This window comes from Macaca nemestrina, chromosome 8, assembly GCF_043159975.1.
Source record: "Macaca nemestrina isolate mMacNem1 chromosome 8, mMacNem.hap1, whole genome shotgun sequence".
NCBI lineage: Eukaryota > Metazoa > Chordata > Mammalia > Primates > Cercopithecidae > Macaca > Macaca nemestrina.
In genome coordinates this window covers 42,214,492-42,231,285 of record NC_092132.1, presented here as the reverse complement: position 1 = coordinate 42,231,285, position 16,794 = coordinate 42,214,492, and the positions used below count along the sequence as shown (strand labels likewise).

The 16,794-nt window shown below is 43.3% G+C and overlaps 1 protein-coding gene across 3 annotated transcripts in view; it reads left to right on the top strand.

Annotated features, from left to right (window-relative positions):
* The window catches only part of LOC105476019 (BAALC binder of MAP3K1 and KLF4), an 82,581-nt gene that overhangs the window by 54,527 nt on the left and 11,260 nt on the right, over positions 1-16,794 (top strand). The window contains exon 3 of one of the 3 annotated variants that reach the window (XR_011606835.1): positions 9,550-9,571. The exons of 1 other annotated variant lie outside the window; for it this stretch is intronic. Coding sequence is in view for 1 of the 2 variants with exons in the window: in XM_071067921.1 (XP_070924022.1) it covers positions 9,550-9,716 (167 nt within the window). In the remaining variant the exon portion in view is untranslated. Of the gene's footprint in view, positions 1-9,549; positions 9,717-16,794 lie in introns of those variants that run through there. One more of the 3 variants, XM_071067921.1, reaches the window with a different exon arrangement.

Here is a 16,794-nt window from a genome sequence, read left to right as displayed (position 1 = left end):
TCACCATTTGAAAAAATGACAGCTTTGCTGAGGTATAATTCACATACCATACAATTGACCCATTTAAAGCATACAATTAAATGATTTTTTAAATTCTTGGTGTTGTGCACAATCAATTTTAGAACATTTTCATCACATCAAAAAGAAACCCTGAACCTATTAACAGTCACTCTCATTTCCTCCCAAACCCCCAGGCCTACACAACCACTACTTTTCTATCTATAGAATTGCCTATTTCTGAACATTTCATATAAATGGAATTATATAATATGTGACCTTCTGTAACTGGCTTCTTTCATGTAGCATAATGTTTTCAAGGTTCATCAATGTCATAGTATATATCAGAACTTCATTTTTTGTCAAACTGCCAAATAATATTCCATTTTATATACATACTATATTTTATTTATCTATCCATCAATTGATGGGTATTTGGGTTGTTTCTACTTTTTGGCTATTATAAATAAGATTGCTAAGAACACTCATGAACGAGTTTTTGTGTGGATACAGGCTTTTGTTTCTCTTGGGTGTATACCCTAGAGGAATTTCTGGGTTATGGTACCACTATGTTCAACCTTTTATGGAATTGCAGACTGAAAGCAGCTGTACCATTTTGTCTTCCCACCAGCAGTGTATGAGATTTCCAAATTCTCTACATTTCTGAGAACACTTATTCTCTATCTATTTTTATTACAGCCCCATCCTAGTGGGTGTGAAGTGGTATCTCCTTGTGGTTTTTGATGTGCAATTTTTTGATAGCTAATGATGCTAAGTATCTTTTCATATGTTTATTGGCCATTTGCATATCTTCTATAATGAAATGTCTGCTCAGGTCCTTTGCTGATGTTTTATTTGGATTATTTATCTTTTTTATTATTGAGTTGTAGGAGTTCTTTGAGAGTTAGTTCCTTACCAAATATATAATTCATAAAATTTTTCTCCTATTCTGTGGATTGTCTTTTCACTTTCTTCATGGTGTCCTTTGAATCACAAAAGTTTTCAGTTTTGATAATGCTCATTATATCTATTTTTCATGGTTGTTGCTTATGCTTTTGGGGTCATTTCTAAGAAACAATTGGATAATCCAAGGTCATGAAGACTTACACCTATATTTTCTTTTCAGTGTTTTATGATTTTAGCCCTTACATTTAGGTCTTTGATCCTTTTGACTTGGTTTTTGTATATGGTGTGAGGTAGGGGGTGCACTTCATTCTTTTGTATGTAGATATTCAGTTGTCATAGCACATGTGGTGAAAAACTATTCTTTACCCATTGAAGTGTCTTGGCACCATTGTCCAGAAAAAAAATGACCATAAATTTAAGGGTTGCTCAATATTTTCTAAGAATGTGTTTGTAATAGCCATGCAAAAAGTCATATATTATAGTATTATACATAGAATGTGGCCAACAATTTCTCATCAGATTGAAGAAATGACACTGTCCCACTCTAGTTCATTTTAAGGATGAAACAAATTCTTAGTAAGTGGCTGAGCAATCACAGCTTGTTTAACTTATACCTCAGTTTAGACAAAATTATTATCAGCCATGTGTTCAGGACCTGAGAGCCCAGACAGTGTTTGATGAACCAGAGTTTCACTGGCTGTGACTTTAGGAGATTCTTTCCATATTGATTGCCAATGTCTTATACTTCGGTTTTCTGTCATTGAGGAGAATGACTTGCAGGTTGTTTCTGATGATTTTGGACCAACTCTCTGTGACCACCTTCACCAAGGAAAGCCAGGTGCTCAAGCTAAGGAGAAATTACCCCTTGACCTGCTCTCCACATGGCTTCCAGCTACCATTTTTAATTTCTGTACTCTTCCCTCTTGCCCAGCTCCATTTCCAAAATAGCAAGAAGCTTTGGCAAGGGATCACTGGGGTTGCAATTTATCAGCAAGCTGTGGATACAGCTCTTTCCCATCTTTTGGCAAAGTCAGTGATTTGGCTTGTCTCCTGCATGGAATGAAAATTTTGTGAAGGGTGTCAAAAAAGACATACTCTAGGGGCACACAAATGTCTCTTAATTTACTGGTACAGACTTCACTGTGGAAAAAACATGGATGAGTACTTTGTGACCCTCAAAACTAACATGAGTGTGGATGTCTACGTCAGATAGATAGATAGAAAGATAGATGATAGATAGATAGATAGATAGATAGATAGATAGATAGATAGATCTGTATATATTTATAATATAGATGAGCCTCTGCAGTCTTTAGAATCCCCTGCCTCAGAATCCCTGGGGGTGGGATAGAGGGAACTTGTTAAGATGCATATTCCTGGGCCCCTACTGAATCAGAAGTTCTGGGGGAATGAATGTAGAGGTCTGCATTTTAACAGACACCCCAGGTGAGTTTCATGTAGTTTCATGCATTAAAATTTGAGAACTGCCTACTTGGGAGTTTTTGCTGATACTACAAGCTTTGGAAACATATAGAACCTGGGTTAAACTTCAATTTCTTCCTCTGTAAAATAAAGGGATTTCTCCTGTCTCCTCAGCATGAGAGGAGTGGTGTGGAGTAGACATGCAAATAGAGCCCAGGGTTTAGTACAGTGCAACTTTCACAACAGTGTCCCCACTCGGGGGCACTTGATGAGTATTTTGCATAACCCCAATAGGGTTGCCAGATAAAATTCAAGACACCCAGTTAAACGTTTATCTCAGATAAATAGTAAGTTTTGAATATAAGTGTGGCAGCAGTGCTGAGGGCAATTTCAGAGTCTAGGGTTGGTGGAAAGATTTAGGAAGTTGTCCCTTGATAGCGTCCATGCCTCAACCTCCAGCCTTCCCAGAAACGCTGTGAGCTCCCAGATTATTTTAATAAATCCTTTTTTAAAGCCTTAATTCTCCAATCAATTTCTGTTGCTTACAGCTGAGAACCCTGACTGATACAGCATCTGTAACTCTCTACTCAACAACTGACCATCTGTCTTCTGTTCTCCTCACTTCCCTGAGCTCTCCCTGAAGTCATCAGGGAGACTTAACTGAACAATCTCTCAGGCTTTTCTTGCTTACACCCTTTTCTGGTGGAGAAGTATGTAGAGGACATGGTCCACCCACAACAACCTGCAAGGAAGGAGCTAGGGAAATAAAAACCTGACCTCAATGTGCCGCCGCAGACCCTTCCCCTCTAAAGCTAGTGCTTCCTATTGGTCAAACCTCACTAGAAGCCAGCGGACAAGAGACCCTGTTGACGTGCATTCAGGTCAGTCTCCCGGGAGAGAAAGCAGGGTAGAGAGAAGGGGAGAGTGAGACTGGAGAGGCAGAAGAAATATATCCAATAAGCAGGGTATGTATATTGTCTTGGGTTTGGTTCCCTAGAAACAAAGCCTGAGATGGAGATTTTGTGCAAGTGACTCCTAGGGGCATTCCTGGGAGGAGAGTGTGAAGGAGGGAGGGAGAGAAGCAGGATGGGGCAGGACAAGGAGCTGAGCAAAGATGTGGTTTCAGGATTAGTCTAGCCTCAGCCTGATCCTATGGGTCACTTTGAAGTGAAAGGACAGAAATTGCTTAGAAGCAAAGGAGCTGGGCTGTTGTTCCCACTCTCACCATCAACAGATACTTTTAGTTGGTCATTAGCATGGACTCCCACTGATATTAATATAACTGGCAAGGCTTCTCCTGGTAAGGGGGCTCCCTTCAGCCAAGGGCAAGCCTTAGGAGAAGAAGCCAGAGGTGAGCTGTTAGCCACCAACATCCACCACACCTGGGGATGGGTGCAGGGTCAGGTGTGTGGATCTGGGCAGGCACTAATAGCATCTGTTGGAAGGACATACAGCTCTGTTGACAGGTCCAGGGGAGGAAAAAATAACTTTCTTTCCACTCTCAGTTATTAGCTGTGATTAATCCTGTAATGAAAGATAGATTAATAAGAGAAAAGCAAACAGAAGCTCATTAACATGTATATTTTACATATACATGGGAGATATCTAGGCAATTACTAAATCTCAAAGAAGTGTCTTGGAATTCCAGCATATGTAGCATCTTCAACAAAAACCCGTAAATTTTTAGAGAAGTGACAAGAAAAAGGAAAAGGACTTTGAGTCTCTAGGGATGAAAAATTATGGGAAGGCAGACAGACAGTAGATAAAGGCTAGTTAGTAAAGCTTGTTAATGTAGATTCCTCTGGTGCCCTCTCCAGGCTGACAAGGGTCTAAAGTTGTCTTCAGTGATCAACCTTTGTCTTTCCTGGTGGAGAGGGGAAGAAGCCTTTCCTCTTGTTTAGTGACCAGTGAAAAGTAAATTTATGTCCTACTTTTAGGCAAATGGCAGGGGGAGGGGGCGGGTGGAGGCAGTGGCAGAGAACTTTTTGTAACTACTTCTCCATTACCTTCAGCTTAAAATAATCCTTATGCCAAAGTGGCATTTTTTTGGAGTGGCATATTCTGGTCTCCTACACAGGACATATCGCTGGGTGAGGAGGTAAAAAAATTATTTTTCCTTTGTGTTTTTCTGAATTCTAAAAGTTTTCTAACATTGAATCTATTTTTCATAACCAGAAAATATGAGTTAAATTAAATCCATGCAGCAAAATCACCTGGTTTGTTACAGGTAGAAGTAACAGAAAATGGCCTTATATTCCTAACCCCTTGGGGTGTCCTCTTGACCACACTGGGCAGATGACCCCTGCTCATTGTTTGGCAGGTGCCAATCCCCCAAGCTGGCCCTGCTTGGCACAGAGCTTCTCTGTTTCATCATACTCAGTAAGCCAGTGGCTTAGCACTTAGCTGGTTGTGTGACTCATAAGTCAGGAATGCAACCAGTGTGGCTAATGGAGAGGGGCCAGAGGCGGGGATAGGCTGTGTTACCAATAATCAGTGCAATATATGTGCAGGCACTGTTAGAACCTTTAGATATGGTCTCACTTAATCTTTACCATCACTCCATGAAGGTGGCAGTATTATCTCCATTTAATAGATGAGGAAGTCTCTAGACTGGGGGCTTAAAAAATCGAAGTTGTAATTTTTGTTTGGCGAAAAATGAAAACTTTAGACCAAATGATGGATTTTTAAATTGCGTTTCTAGCAGCCCTTAGGCTTAGCAAAGATGCCAGGGATAGGAGCTGCTGAGAGAGAAGGACTGGCCATTGGCACCTCAGTTATGGCAGCCCTGCCTTGGTCTGTTTTATGGGTTGGCAGGGATGGCTTCATGAATGTGCAGCCAGTGCAGCCTCACAGGGCCTGCTGTGCTCACAAGGGGCCCTGTGCTTAGTATCTAATGCTCTGCAGGCACCATCTTGAAATCCTTCACACTTTTGTCTTTTAATGTGTGTTTTGTAAGTAAATCCAATGGACAAGGGAGCGTGTCCCCGGGCTTGGAGCTCTAAATCATACTTGACCCCACTTGCTGTTGCCTTTCCACCTCCCTGGGATATGTTCCCTGCTGCCTGCTCTTCATCCTGGTGCGCTAGGCCTCTCCTTGCTTCCCCGCTGCCCTCCTTGGGTGTCAGCAACTGGATTGCATTGGGGGAAGGGAGAAGGGAGCTGTGTTTCATGTCCTTCAACCCCCAGAGGGACCTGGCCATAGGCATGGGGAGGATTGGGGTCAGGTGTGCCCCTTGAAGTGTCTCAGGTATGACAAGGGAGTAGCCATCCCCATTCAGGCTGGCAGCATCATGGTGCATTCAGAGGATGGCTTGGTAGGGGCCTCTCACTCACCTTTGACCCCGGTACCAAGTCATGATGCACATAGAAAATGGCAACATCTGGAGGTTGGGTGTGGGGGCTCACACCTGTAATCCCAGCACTTTGGGAGGCCAAGGCGGGTGGATCACTTGAGGCCAGGAATTTGAGACCAGCCTAGCCAACATGGTAAGACTCCATCTCCACTTAAAACACAAAAATTAGCTGGGTGTGTTAGTGCATGCCTGTAGTCCCAGCTACTCAGGAGGCTGAGGTGGTTCAGTTGCTTGAACCCAGGAGGCAGAGGCTGCAGTGAGCTGAGATCATGCCACTGCACTCCACCCTGAGCGACAGAGCAAGACTCCATCTCAAAAAAACAAGGCAACATCTGTATGGTACACTGGGGGAAACAGCAAGCAAAGGGAGCCCTGGCCAGCCTTGACTCCCACTCAGTAGCCCTAAGGGCTGAAGGCAGTCCTACCCTAGGCTTAGGAAATGGAGTCTCTACCTTGGTCTTGTGCTTCAGACACCCCTAGCCCCTTTCACCCCATCAGCCCCACCCTTCCCACAGGGTGAGTTATCCAGAGGCCAAGGGGACATATCTACCAAAGCCTCAGCCCTCCTTCAGAATTCATTGCTTTTATTCCCCCAGTCCATCACAGACAAATATGTGGTTCTGCTGTTTGTGATTAGTACACAACTCACCCCACTTGTGACTCACCATATGAGTTTAAAAGCACTCAGCCTAGTTTGCACCCAGTAAGTTCAATCAGGCAAGTCTGCCTTTGGATGTTCTGGCAATGTCAAGTTGCTATAGAAATTTGTAAATGCTTGCACTCAGTTCTTATATGTATCCCACAGCAGACAGTAACAACAGTTTGGTCCCTGGAGGACACTGAGTAGCACTATTCTAGACTCTTCTGTGGGTTGTGGGACCCTAGAATCTAGTCTGAATCACACCAAATCCAAATCCACACCAAGCCTGCTTCCAGGGTCTTCATGGGCCTATTTTCCCGATCTCTCCTGCAGGTGTACACTGCCCTAGCTCTAGGCTGTTTGCAGGGAGGAGTGGGCAGAGATGAGACATGTGTGCTGTGGTGTTCATACACACGCATCTCAGGCCCCTTTAGGTACAGGATGGAGAATGGGTGGGAATGGGAAGAGACAGCGGCAGGCTGTAACTGATGGAGGAAGGAAGCCATAAGGATTTGGGGCAAGCCCAGCTGCAGGAATCCATTTATCTGTTCACCTTGAATCCATCACAGCACCCCAATGTGCTGAGGCCTGCCAGTGAAGGAGCTCTGGACCAGATATTTTCCACTGTGACTTTCAATGTTTTGAATTCTGATTTCTATCCCATGGTCACAGTTGAAAGCTCATTAGCATTTGGCAGAGCAAGTGGGTGACACACGGATAGGTGTCCTGTGGACACTGCCATCTCACTGTGTGGGAACTGCAGTCTTAGCAGCTCTGCCAGTCAACACCCTCCCACCCTTGATATACAAAAATACACCGTGCTTCTGATGCCTGCTCCATGGCAAATAATTTCTCAACACCCAGGGAAAGCATTTTGTTTGTTTTTCTTTACGTTTGATTAAAAGCAAGCCCAGGCAAATACCCCAAAGGAAAGAGAAACAAATGACTTTACAATTAAAATAAAAACCTGCACAATTAGTCATTAGGCATATAAATAATATAACATCTTTAGTAAATCAAGAAGCATTAATCCAAGCAATGAGATACTTTATTTTACCTCTTAAATTGACAAAGATGAAAACCAGAAAAGAAAATATTCAGTATTTGTCAGGATTTAGGGAATATTGCTGTCTTATATACTATTGACAGATGGTCAACAGAAGCAAGACTTGTAGAAGTAAATTTGAAAATACATTGCAAAAGACTTAAAAATGTGTATATCCTTTGAAATCTTGAAAACATTGTTTCATAGTCTTCTTATGAAACGATGTTTTCATAAGATGAATGAAAAGTTGATGTCAGTCTCATTCTTGAGTTTTTTTTTTTCCTCTTCTGAAGCCGTTCTTGATATAATTGATGTTCTGAAACTTCACTAACATCTGTCTTAGGTTGGGCTTCTCTTTTTACTTATCTTGCCAAGTATTTGGTAGCCTACTTCAAATTGAGGTTTCACATCTTTCTTTGGTTCTAAGAAGTCTTTATCTATCATTTCTGTGAATATCGCTTCCCCTCAATCTTCTCTAGCCTCTCATCTAAAACTCTTGTTAGATCAAGGTTTAATTTACTGGATTTCTATCCTGCATTTCCTAATAATGTTCAGCCCTCTGTGCTACCACAGAGGATTCCTTGGCCTGCCCTTTCAGCTCACTAAACTGCTCTTTCTGTCTATTGTGTTGTTCAGCTTCTCTATTGAGGGTTTTTTCTTTCAACATTTAAGATTATTATTTCAAATATCTCTGAACCTTTTTGGGTGACTCTTATCCTCATTTTGTGGTTATATTATCTTCATTTTTCTGAGCAGACTGACTATACTTATTGAAAATTCTTTTCTGAATACCATATTAACTCCATTTCTTTTGGGGATCTCCATTGCAGAGTTAGTTGTCTCTTTTTTATGGTGTTGGCCTTCCTCAAATGTTTGCTCATTCTTGTTTTTGTATGATTTTTGTAACTGAAGTTTCCTGCTAGAATGTCATCTGCATCTATTTGAGAGACCCATTTGGAGAGCAGGGATGGGAACTACTATTGGCCTAACTCTTGGCACTATTTTCAAAATACCAGTCTTCTTAGCCAGGGTTTTTGTTTCTGTCAGAGTCTCCAGCTCCTGAGAGCACTGCCCTTCTCTCTAGTCCTTGCCCCTCACAGACTCCTCTATTGTTGCTGACTGGCCTCAGCAGGTGGAGGAGTAGAAAGCCCAGGCTACCTGGCTGCTCCTTGCCTCCCTGTAACTACAGCAGAGACCCTGTCAGCTTCTGGCATCATACTTGGCATTCCCTGTCATACTTCCTGGGCTACCTTTTCTCTTTTCAATAAGATTATTTTCATCCTTTATTAATTCCTCAGTGTAGTCCTCTCCCTTTTCAGTGAGGCTTTTTATTTAAACTTCTTTCTATCATTTCTTGGCATTTGTTGTAAAAGGCACACATACTTAGTCCAATACTTTGAGATGGAGCTATTTAAAAAATTTATGTATTGGCCAAACATGTTGTCTCATGCCTGTAATCTCAGCACTTTAGAAGACCAAGGTGGGAGGATTGCTCAAGGCCAGGAGTTCAAGACCAGCCTGGGCAATATAGTGAGACCCTGTCTCTACAAAAAAATATACAAAAATTAGCCGGGCATGGTGACACATGCCTTTAGTCCCAGCTATTTGGAAAGCTGAGGTGAGAGGATCGCTTGAGCCCAGGAGTTTGAGACTGGAGCAAGCGATGATCATGCCACTATACTCCAGCCTAGACAACAGAGCGAGACCCTCTCTCTAAAAAAACAAAACAGAACAAAAACCCGACATTTATATAACCTTCAAGCCAGTAATTCCACTTCTAGGAATTTATCCCAAGGAAGTAATTTAAAATAAAGCTTTAACCACAAGGTGTTTCATCACAGTAAGATTTATTACGAAAATGTGGAAACAAATATCCAAGCAGAGGGGATTAGGTAAATAAATGATGACATAGATTTGCGAAAAATAATATGGCAGAATATTTAATGGTGTAGAAAAAAGTCATCAAGGTATCATTAGGTAAAAATTTCAGGTTACAGAATTGTTTTAAAATCTCCTTTTTGTAAAAAGCATACATGTTGTTATAGAAAAGTGTAGCTCTGCATGGTGGGATTTCTGCCAACTTTTGTTTTTTCATTTTGACTATCTTTTTCTCCTCCATTTTGGGATTGTTTGCAACATCTGCCATGTGCAAGCTTCTGGTTCCATCCTCTGCTTACCTCCCCCAGGCGTGCTGGAAGATGGACTGTCCTCCAATGGTGTGCCCCGATCTACAGTCCCAGGTGGAATACCCAATCCAGAGAAGAAGACGAACTGTGAGACCCAGTGCCCAAATCCCCAGAGCCTCAGCTCAGGCCCTCTGACCCAGAAACAGAATGGCCTTCAGACCACAGAGGTAGGGTTGCAGCCACAGAATCAACTGGGGACTGGAGAATGGGGGCAGGGCTTGCTTCAGGGCAGAGCCACGCAGCAGCTGTGTCCAGGGAGGGACCGGGGATGGCTCACCTTGGCAATAAAAAGTCTCTACCCCACCCATATAAAATTGCTGCAAACCCCACCCCAAAACCCTGCCTTGAGGGTTGCTGCTTTTTGTTTCCATGTGTATGTTTGCTTAAGTACAACTTTATTCAAGGATCTTGTTTTCTGTGGCCACTGTCACCATGTTGATGGTGAGGACTGTGCTGGTTAGAGGAACCAGTCTTAGGCCAGGCAGCTGACCAGTCTCAGGGGTTGGCAGGGTGGAGAGTGGGCAGAGGAAGGAAAGAGAAGACCAGAGTTGTTGGAAACAAGCCTGGCATTTTACTCAGGTCCTCCAACCAGGAGGGCAGTGGAAGGGCCCCCAAAGGTGGCTCTCATAGCAGAATGTGGTGACAGTATCATCCCCACACTGTTGGAAGAGGTAGGGCAGTGATGTCCCTGGACATGGCTGGCATCCTTTCTTTTCTCCAAGAGCTACTTTTGGGAAGCTCTTCTTATGGGTACAGGAGGGGCAGCCCAGAATGAACGCTCTCAGTAGGCTGGGCTCAGGCATCTGCAGTCTCTTCCTCTTCCACCCAGTTCCTCCTTCTGACTTCCTTGTCTTCCCTATGCCCCACTCCCTTCAAAATCCACTGCTTACCCTATGCTCCATACCCATTTTCTCCTATCCTTCTGTCAAAATGATACTGAACCAGGCTCATTCTGTCTGTGCACAGCAAACCAATCACTGTAACAATAGGTTTTGCAAAAGAGAAAGTTTATTCATGAGGCAGCCAAGTGAGGAGGCAGAAGAACAGATCCCAAATCTGCCTCCACAAAGATAGGGTTTAGGGCTATCTATGGGATAAAGAAGCTGGGTAGTCTAAGGCATGGGGAAAGATGATTGGCAGTGGGGTAAAGTGAGATAATCAATAGTCTGTGCTTGCATAGTCATGGTTCATGGCTCTTCACAGGACTCATGTTGAGAAAATGGCTGTGTTTGCATGATCTTCAGAAAGGGTTTTGGTCTTCTGACTTCAAAAGGTCACCTCTTGGGCATTTCTACAAACCCAGTTGAAGGGTCAGTGATCTCATCTGGCTTTAACTGCATAAGAGCTAACCCCAAGTTCCTGAAAAACAACTTTAAGCAACTGTTACAGTAGTGATTTATATGTCATATATGTAGTCTGTAACAAAGCTAGTGGATTGGTTAGCTATGGGACTTTTAGCTATATAGGTTTTAAGATTAACTAGAAGTAAGTGATTAAAAGCAAGCAATGCAGGTTAAGTTTGATAGGCTTAATCAGGTTAGCCCCCAGTTCCAAAAACTTACCAGTCCTGTGTCCTTGGGTCAATGTCAGCTGTTTTCTGAGAGTGCAACTCATTATCTAATGATGCAATTCTTGCTCATATCAGTGAGTTTGCCTCTCTAAGTTTTGGTCAGAAAACCTGTTGCAAATTCATCTCTAAAGCTCATTAACTAAGGGCCTTTCAGAAATCACTAAGCTCTCAGAATCTCAGGTTCATTATCCACACAATGGAAATAATACCAAAACGAGTGAACAGATGGGTCTGCTCTTATAAACTGGGATATAGATAAGAATGGCAGTTAGGATTAACAGGGGACAGTTAGGCACACAGCACCATAACCTACTTAAATGAAACACTAATGGGGGCCCTGCAGACACTGGAGAAGGTAATGGGGGGTGTAGATTTCAGGGTTGTGGTGTCCTTCTTAGAGTTCTGTATTGTCTACTTTGCCTATGCATAAGCTGGCCTTCTAGAGACCTAATCATCATTGCCATCTCTCAAGACAGTCTGGACCCTGTGGTGACTGCTCTACCACAGGCGCAGATATTTGTCTTCTAGTCTCCTCCCCACATTTGTGCCCTCACCCTCTGAGCCAGGATGAGCCGTGGTCAAGAGGCTCAAGTTTTGCCTGGTGGATGGCATGATCCATGCACTTGTTTCCCCATCTCATTTTCTGCCCGCCTCATTCATCACTTTAAAATTGTGTTTTGTAGTATACAAAGTGCTTTTAAGTGTACTGGCTCCTTAAGTTCCCCTAAGAGCATTGTGAAGTAAGCATTATCCCCATTTTATAGACAAGGAAACTGAGATTCCTTTGATTGTGTTACATGAATAAGGCCATATAAGTGCTGTAGAAGGATGTTGGTAACTTTAAATTGGAAAAGGTTTCTATTAAGAAGATAGAACATAAGAGCTGCAAGTACATTTTAAAAATGAATAGGGTATTAGTCAGTTGTTGCCTCAATAATGCTGCATAACGAAACACAGCAACATTCAGTTGCTTGAGACAACACCTCCCCCGACCCCCACCACTGCCACCATGGTCAGCTGTAACTTAAAAAGGCTCAGCCTGACTTTTCAAGGGCTGGCTCAGTCTGTTTCATATATATTATTCTGGAAACCAGGCCAAGAAAGCAGCAGCTTTCTGGGGTATATTCTTATGACTACGGCAGAAACACGAGGGGGCAAAACCAAACTACTTGAACACATTTCATGTCTCTGCTCACATCATACCGACTAATATCCCATTGGCCAAAGCAAGTCAAATGGACAAGCCCAACTTCAAGCAGGGAAACATACTCTGTCCAAAGTGGAGAGAGAGCAAAGAATTAGGGTCAATAATGCAGGCTACCACATGCCACATACATACACAAAGAAATGCAACTCATAACTTCAATGAATTCTTGTAAGGTGGCACATCCATGTAACCATCATGCGGATGAAGATATAGAACATTATCACTAGCCCAGAAATCCACAGTGTCACCATTCTTCTCACTCCTAGTATTATAGATCAGTTTGATTTATTTTTGAGACTTTTATAAATAGAATCATACAAGTGTGAGCTTTTTCATGTCTGGCTTCTTTTGCTCAACATTATCCTTGTGAAAATCACCCATGTTGTTCTGAGTTGCAATAATTTTCTCATTTTCATTGTTATGTATATTTCTTTATATGAACACACTGCAATTTAACCATTTTACTTGATAAACATTTGGGTTGTTTCCAGTTTGGGGCTATTGTGAACAATACAGCTTTTAATGTTTGTGTGCATGTCCTTTGGTGGACAGCACTTCTTTTGGGAATATACTTGGGAGTGGAATTGCTGGGTCATAGGACAGGGGTATATTTGACTTTCATAGACACTGACAAATAGTTTTCCAAAGTGGTTTTGCTGCTTTATACTCTAACTAGCAGTGGTTGAGTTTCAGTTACGGAACAAAAGAATTAAAAATCAGTAAGTTGTGCTTAGTCTGTCTTCCTTGTGGTAGCAACTACTTATTCATTTATTATTTATTTACTTATTTTTAGACCAGGTCTCACTCTATTACCCAGGCTGGAGTGCAGTGGTTCCGTCACTGGTCTCTGCAGCCTCCAGTGCCTGGGCTCAAGTGCAGCCTCCCAACTAACTGGGACCATAGGCACACACCACCAGGCCCAGCCAATTTGTTAATTATTTGCAGAGAGGAGATCTCACTATGTTGCCCAGGCTGGTCTCAAACTCCTGAGCTCAAGCAATCCTTCTGCCTCAGCCTCCCAAAATGCTAGGATTATAGGTGTGAGCCACTGCACCCAGCCAGTAGCAAATATTTATTCATGTGTGGTCTAGGTATGACATAGGGTGCTAAGCACTTTGTTATATTATCTCTTAATCCTCACAATAACTCTAAAATGTTGACATTGTCTCCAATTTACAGATGGGAATTGGTACTCAGATATAGCTAGGGAAAGTAGGTCCCCATGCTCCCCCCCCCACACACACATACACACACACTCTTATACACACACACGCACACACACATACACACACATACACACACACATACATACACACACATACACATGCACACACGCACACACACATATACATACACATGCACACACATGCACACACGCACACACATGCACACACGCACACACATGCATGCACATACAGCACACACACATATGCATATACACATGCACATATGCATATACACATGCACATACACACATGCACACACACGCACACACACTCACACACACACTCACACACACACATACACGGACATACACATGCACACCACGCACACACGCACATCATGCACACACGCCCACACACACACATGCACATACACTCACACATACACACACTCTCACATGCACACGCACATACATACACGCATACCATGCACACACATATGTGCACACACACACATACACCACACATGCACATACACATGCGCAGACACGCACATACACAAGCACACGTGGACACACACACATACACACGTGCACTCACATGGTGCACACGTGCACACACATACACACACGCACATACACACATGCACACACACCTACACACATACACACACACACACGGAAATGCACACACACGCGTACATGCATGTAGACACACATACACACACTCACAATACACACACGCACAGACATATACACACACTCACACATACATACACACACACACATGCACACACATACACACACAGACGCATACACACACATACACACACCCAGACGCATACACACACATACACACATACACACACACACAGACGCATACACACACACACACACCCAGACGCATACATGCACATACACACACATACACATTTTGGGAGCTCTTGGGGCTTTAAAATGGGGCAGGCAGAGTCAGCCCCCATAGGGCTTCAACAGCAGTGGAAACTGTCACAGAGGAGTGATGACCACACACACCTGCCCAACGCAGCACCCCTGGCCAGACGATGCATATCGATGAGCAGCCTGTGCAGCTTTTGTTTTCATAATTAAGTGAACGTGGCTGTATTGTAACTATTTTCAAAATAAGATCAGGGAGCTGATAACTTCAGTTTTAAGGGTTTACATTTAAAAGATAATCAGTGGTCTTCACATCCTGAGACCTCACCAGTCACTGGCCATTCTGAGTCCCTCAAAGGCCAAGGCAAAGGTTTTCTGTCTAAGATGTTAGTTTAGAAGCTAAATTTACCTGTGATTGATGCTTCCGTCAGCAGTGCTATCTCATACCAACACTCAGGCAGGCTCTCAACTGCCTACTATTTGCCCAGAGAAAATACTTTTCTTCCTATTCCCTCCTGGGCCTTTGATATACTGTTTTTTCCTAGTGTGTCTCTTAGACTCTGGGCCAAAGCTTTGTGCATTTTCAGTATCTGGCTCAGTCAGTATCCACTTGCCCCTTCCAGTCTTCCATCACACCCCTATGTGAGCTATTAGCATATCACAGCGCTCCCCTTAGGTGCCATCAGGCCACCTGGTTGGTGGTTCTTTGGCATTTTTTTTTAAAGCTTTCCTTCTCCAGAAGACCCCTTTCATGAAGCATGTGTCCTCATCCACAGGCCTACTGTAGTGCTGCCATTCAGATTTACAAAACAAATTTGTATGTGAAAGGCAATCCTTGCTAGGCCTGGAAAATTTTTCATCAGTTCCTATAACTACTCTTAGGATTCATTCATCAAATGTTCATTGAGTGCTGTCTAGGTGCCAGGCACTGTTCTAGTGCCAAGGATCCAAGGGTAGAAAAGACAGACACGGCTTTTGCTCTGAAGCAGCTGCTAGTTTTAATGGAGGTGGGTTGGGAGCCAAATAATATAGAATAAATAAAGCATTTATAGACTCTGAATGGTGCTATGAAGGAAGTAGAAGGTCACTAGTCAGGGGTAGCAGCTACTCTATTTAACGCAGATGACACCTCACGTTTAAGCTGCTTTCCGAAGGGTGATGGGGCAACTAATGCTGCTCATGGCTGTTAGCAACTGCACCTTGTGTTTGGAGCCCTTCTCCACTTCCTGTCCCATCAAACAAACTATATCTTCCTTTTTGTCAATTCCCTCCAGTCCCCCCGCCGCCTTATGCCTGGTGTTAATAGGTGTTAACTGGCAAGAAGATTGTGGCAAAAATGATCTTTCACAAATTGGAACTGACCGTCTCGGTGGGGAGCTCTTTCTCTTTCTCTGTTGCACCTTAATTTCCCCAGTCATTTGGAGACTTACTGACTCCACAGTGTCTGATAAATCATTGGCTTGGTCTCCTTCATCCAGCTCCCTACCTGAGCTCAACAAACAACATGAGAGGCAGCGCTATAGTTGCTTGTCTTCTCCCGCTAATTAGTTGTTCAGGAACTTTGAGCTGCCTCCTAACATTTACTCTCTAACCTGAATGTGCCATTTCCTTGGGCTTAGGACTCTTGTTCCCCACCTCCCCCCATCCCGCCCACCGCGCTTAAAATACCTCCTCAAGTATTCAGCTACAGTAGAAATGTATATGTGACCATAGCTCAAGTGGAAAAGGCTCTGACATGTGGCTGGCCTTCCAGGGAACCCTCCTGTCTTCAGAAGCTACATATTTTCAAGTTGCTTTATTATTACTGGCAAAGTGACTGGACCGTGCTAAAGGAATTAGCAGGGGGACTGATTCTCAGCTAAGGAGTTTTCTCCTCCTCCTCCTCCTGCCCCCTCCCCCAGTGTCTGGTCAACATCATTGGCAAGGCCTGGCCAGTCTAGGAGAGACAGGTGAAGGTCCACAGAGCTAGGAGACCTGATCAAGGAAGGAGATTAGGACCAGCCCAGGATTTCTCCTGGATAACACTTATATGAGACATATCAAGGAAGAGTTTGGAAAGTAAATATGAGTCTCTCCTAGAAAAACAAAAACAGGACCTTATAAGGCGGGAGAGAATAACAGAAACCTGTGGGAAAACCAAAGGGAGGGAAAGCTATTAGAAGGGCACTTTGGTGTCCTCTCTAATGCAAGCCTGGGGAAAAAGGAAGGAATTTAGCAATACAGAGATGTGCACCTACCTACTGGCTGCTACCTCTTGTAGAGACTTGCAAGACTCGGTGTTCGTCTAAGGGTCTGCAGTCAAACCAGTTCAACTAGAAGGCTCTCAGGGCAGAGACTGCCTTATTTTTCTTTATATTTTTCCCTTGACTCCTGAGCCTACTTCAGGGTTATGAACCTAACCGGTACTCG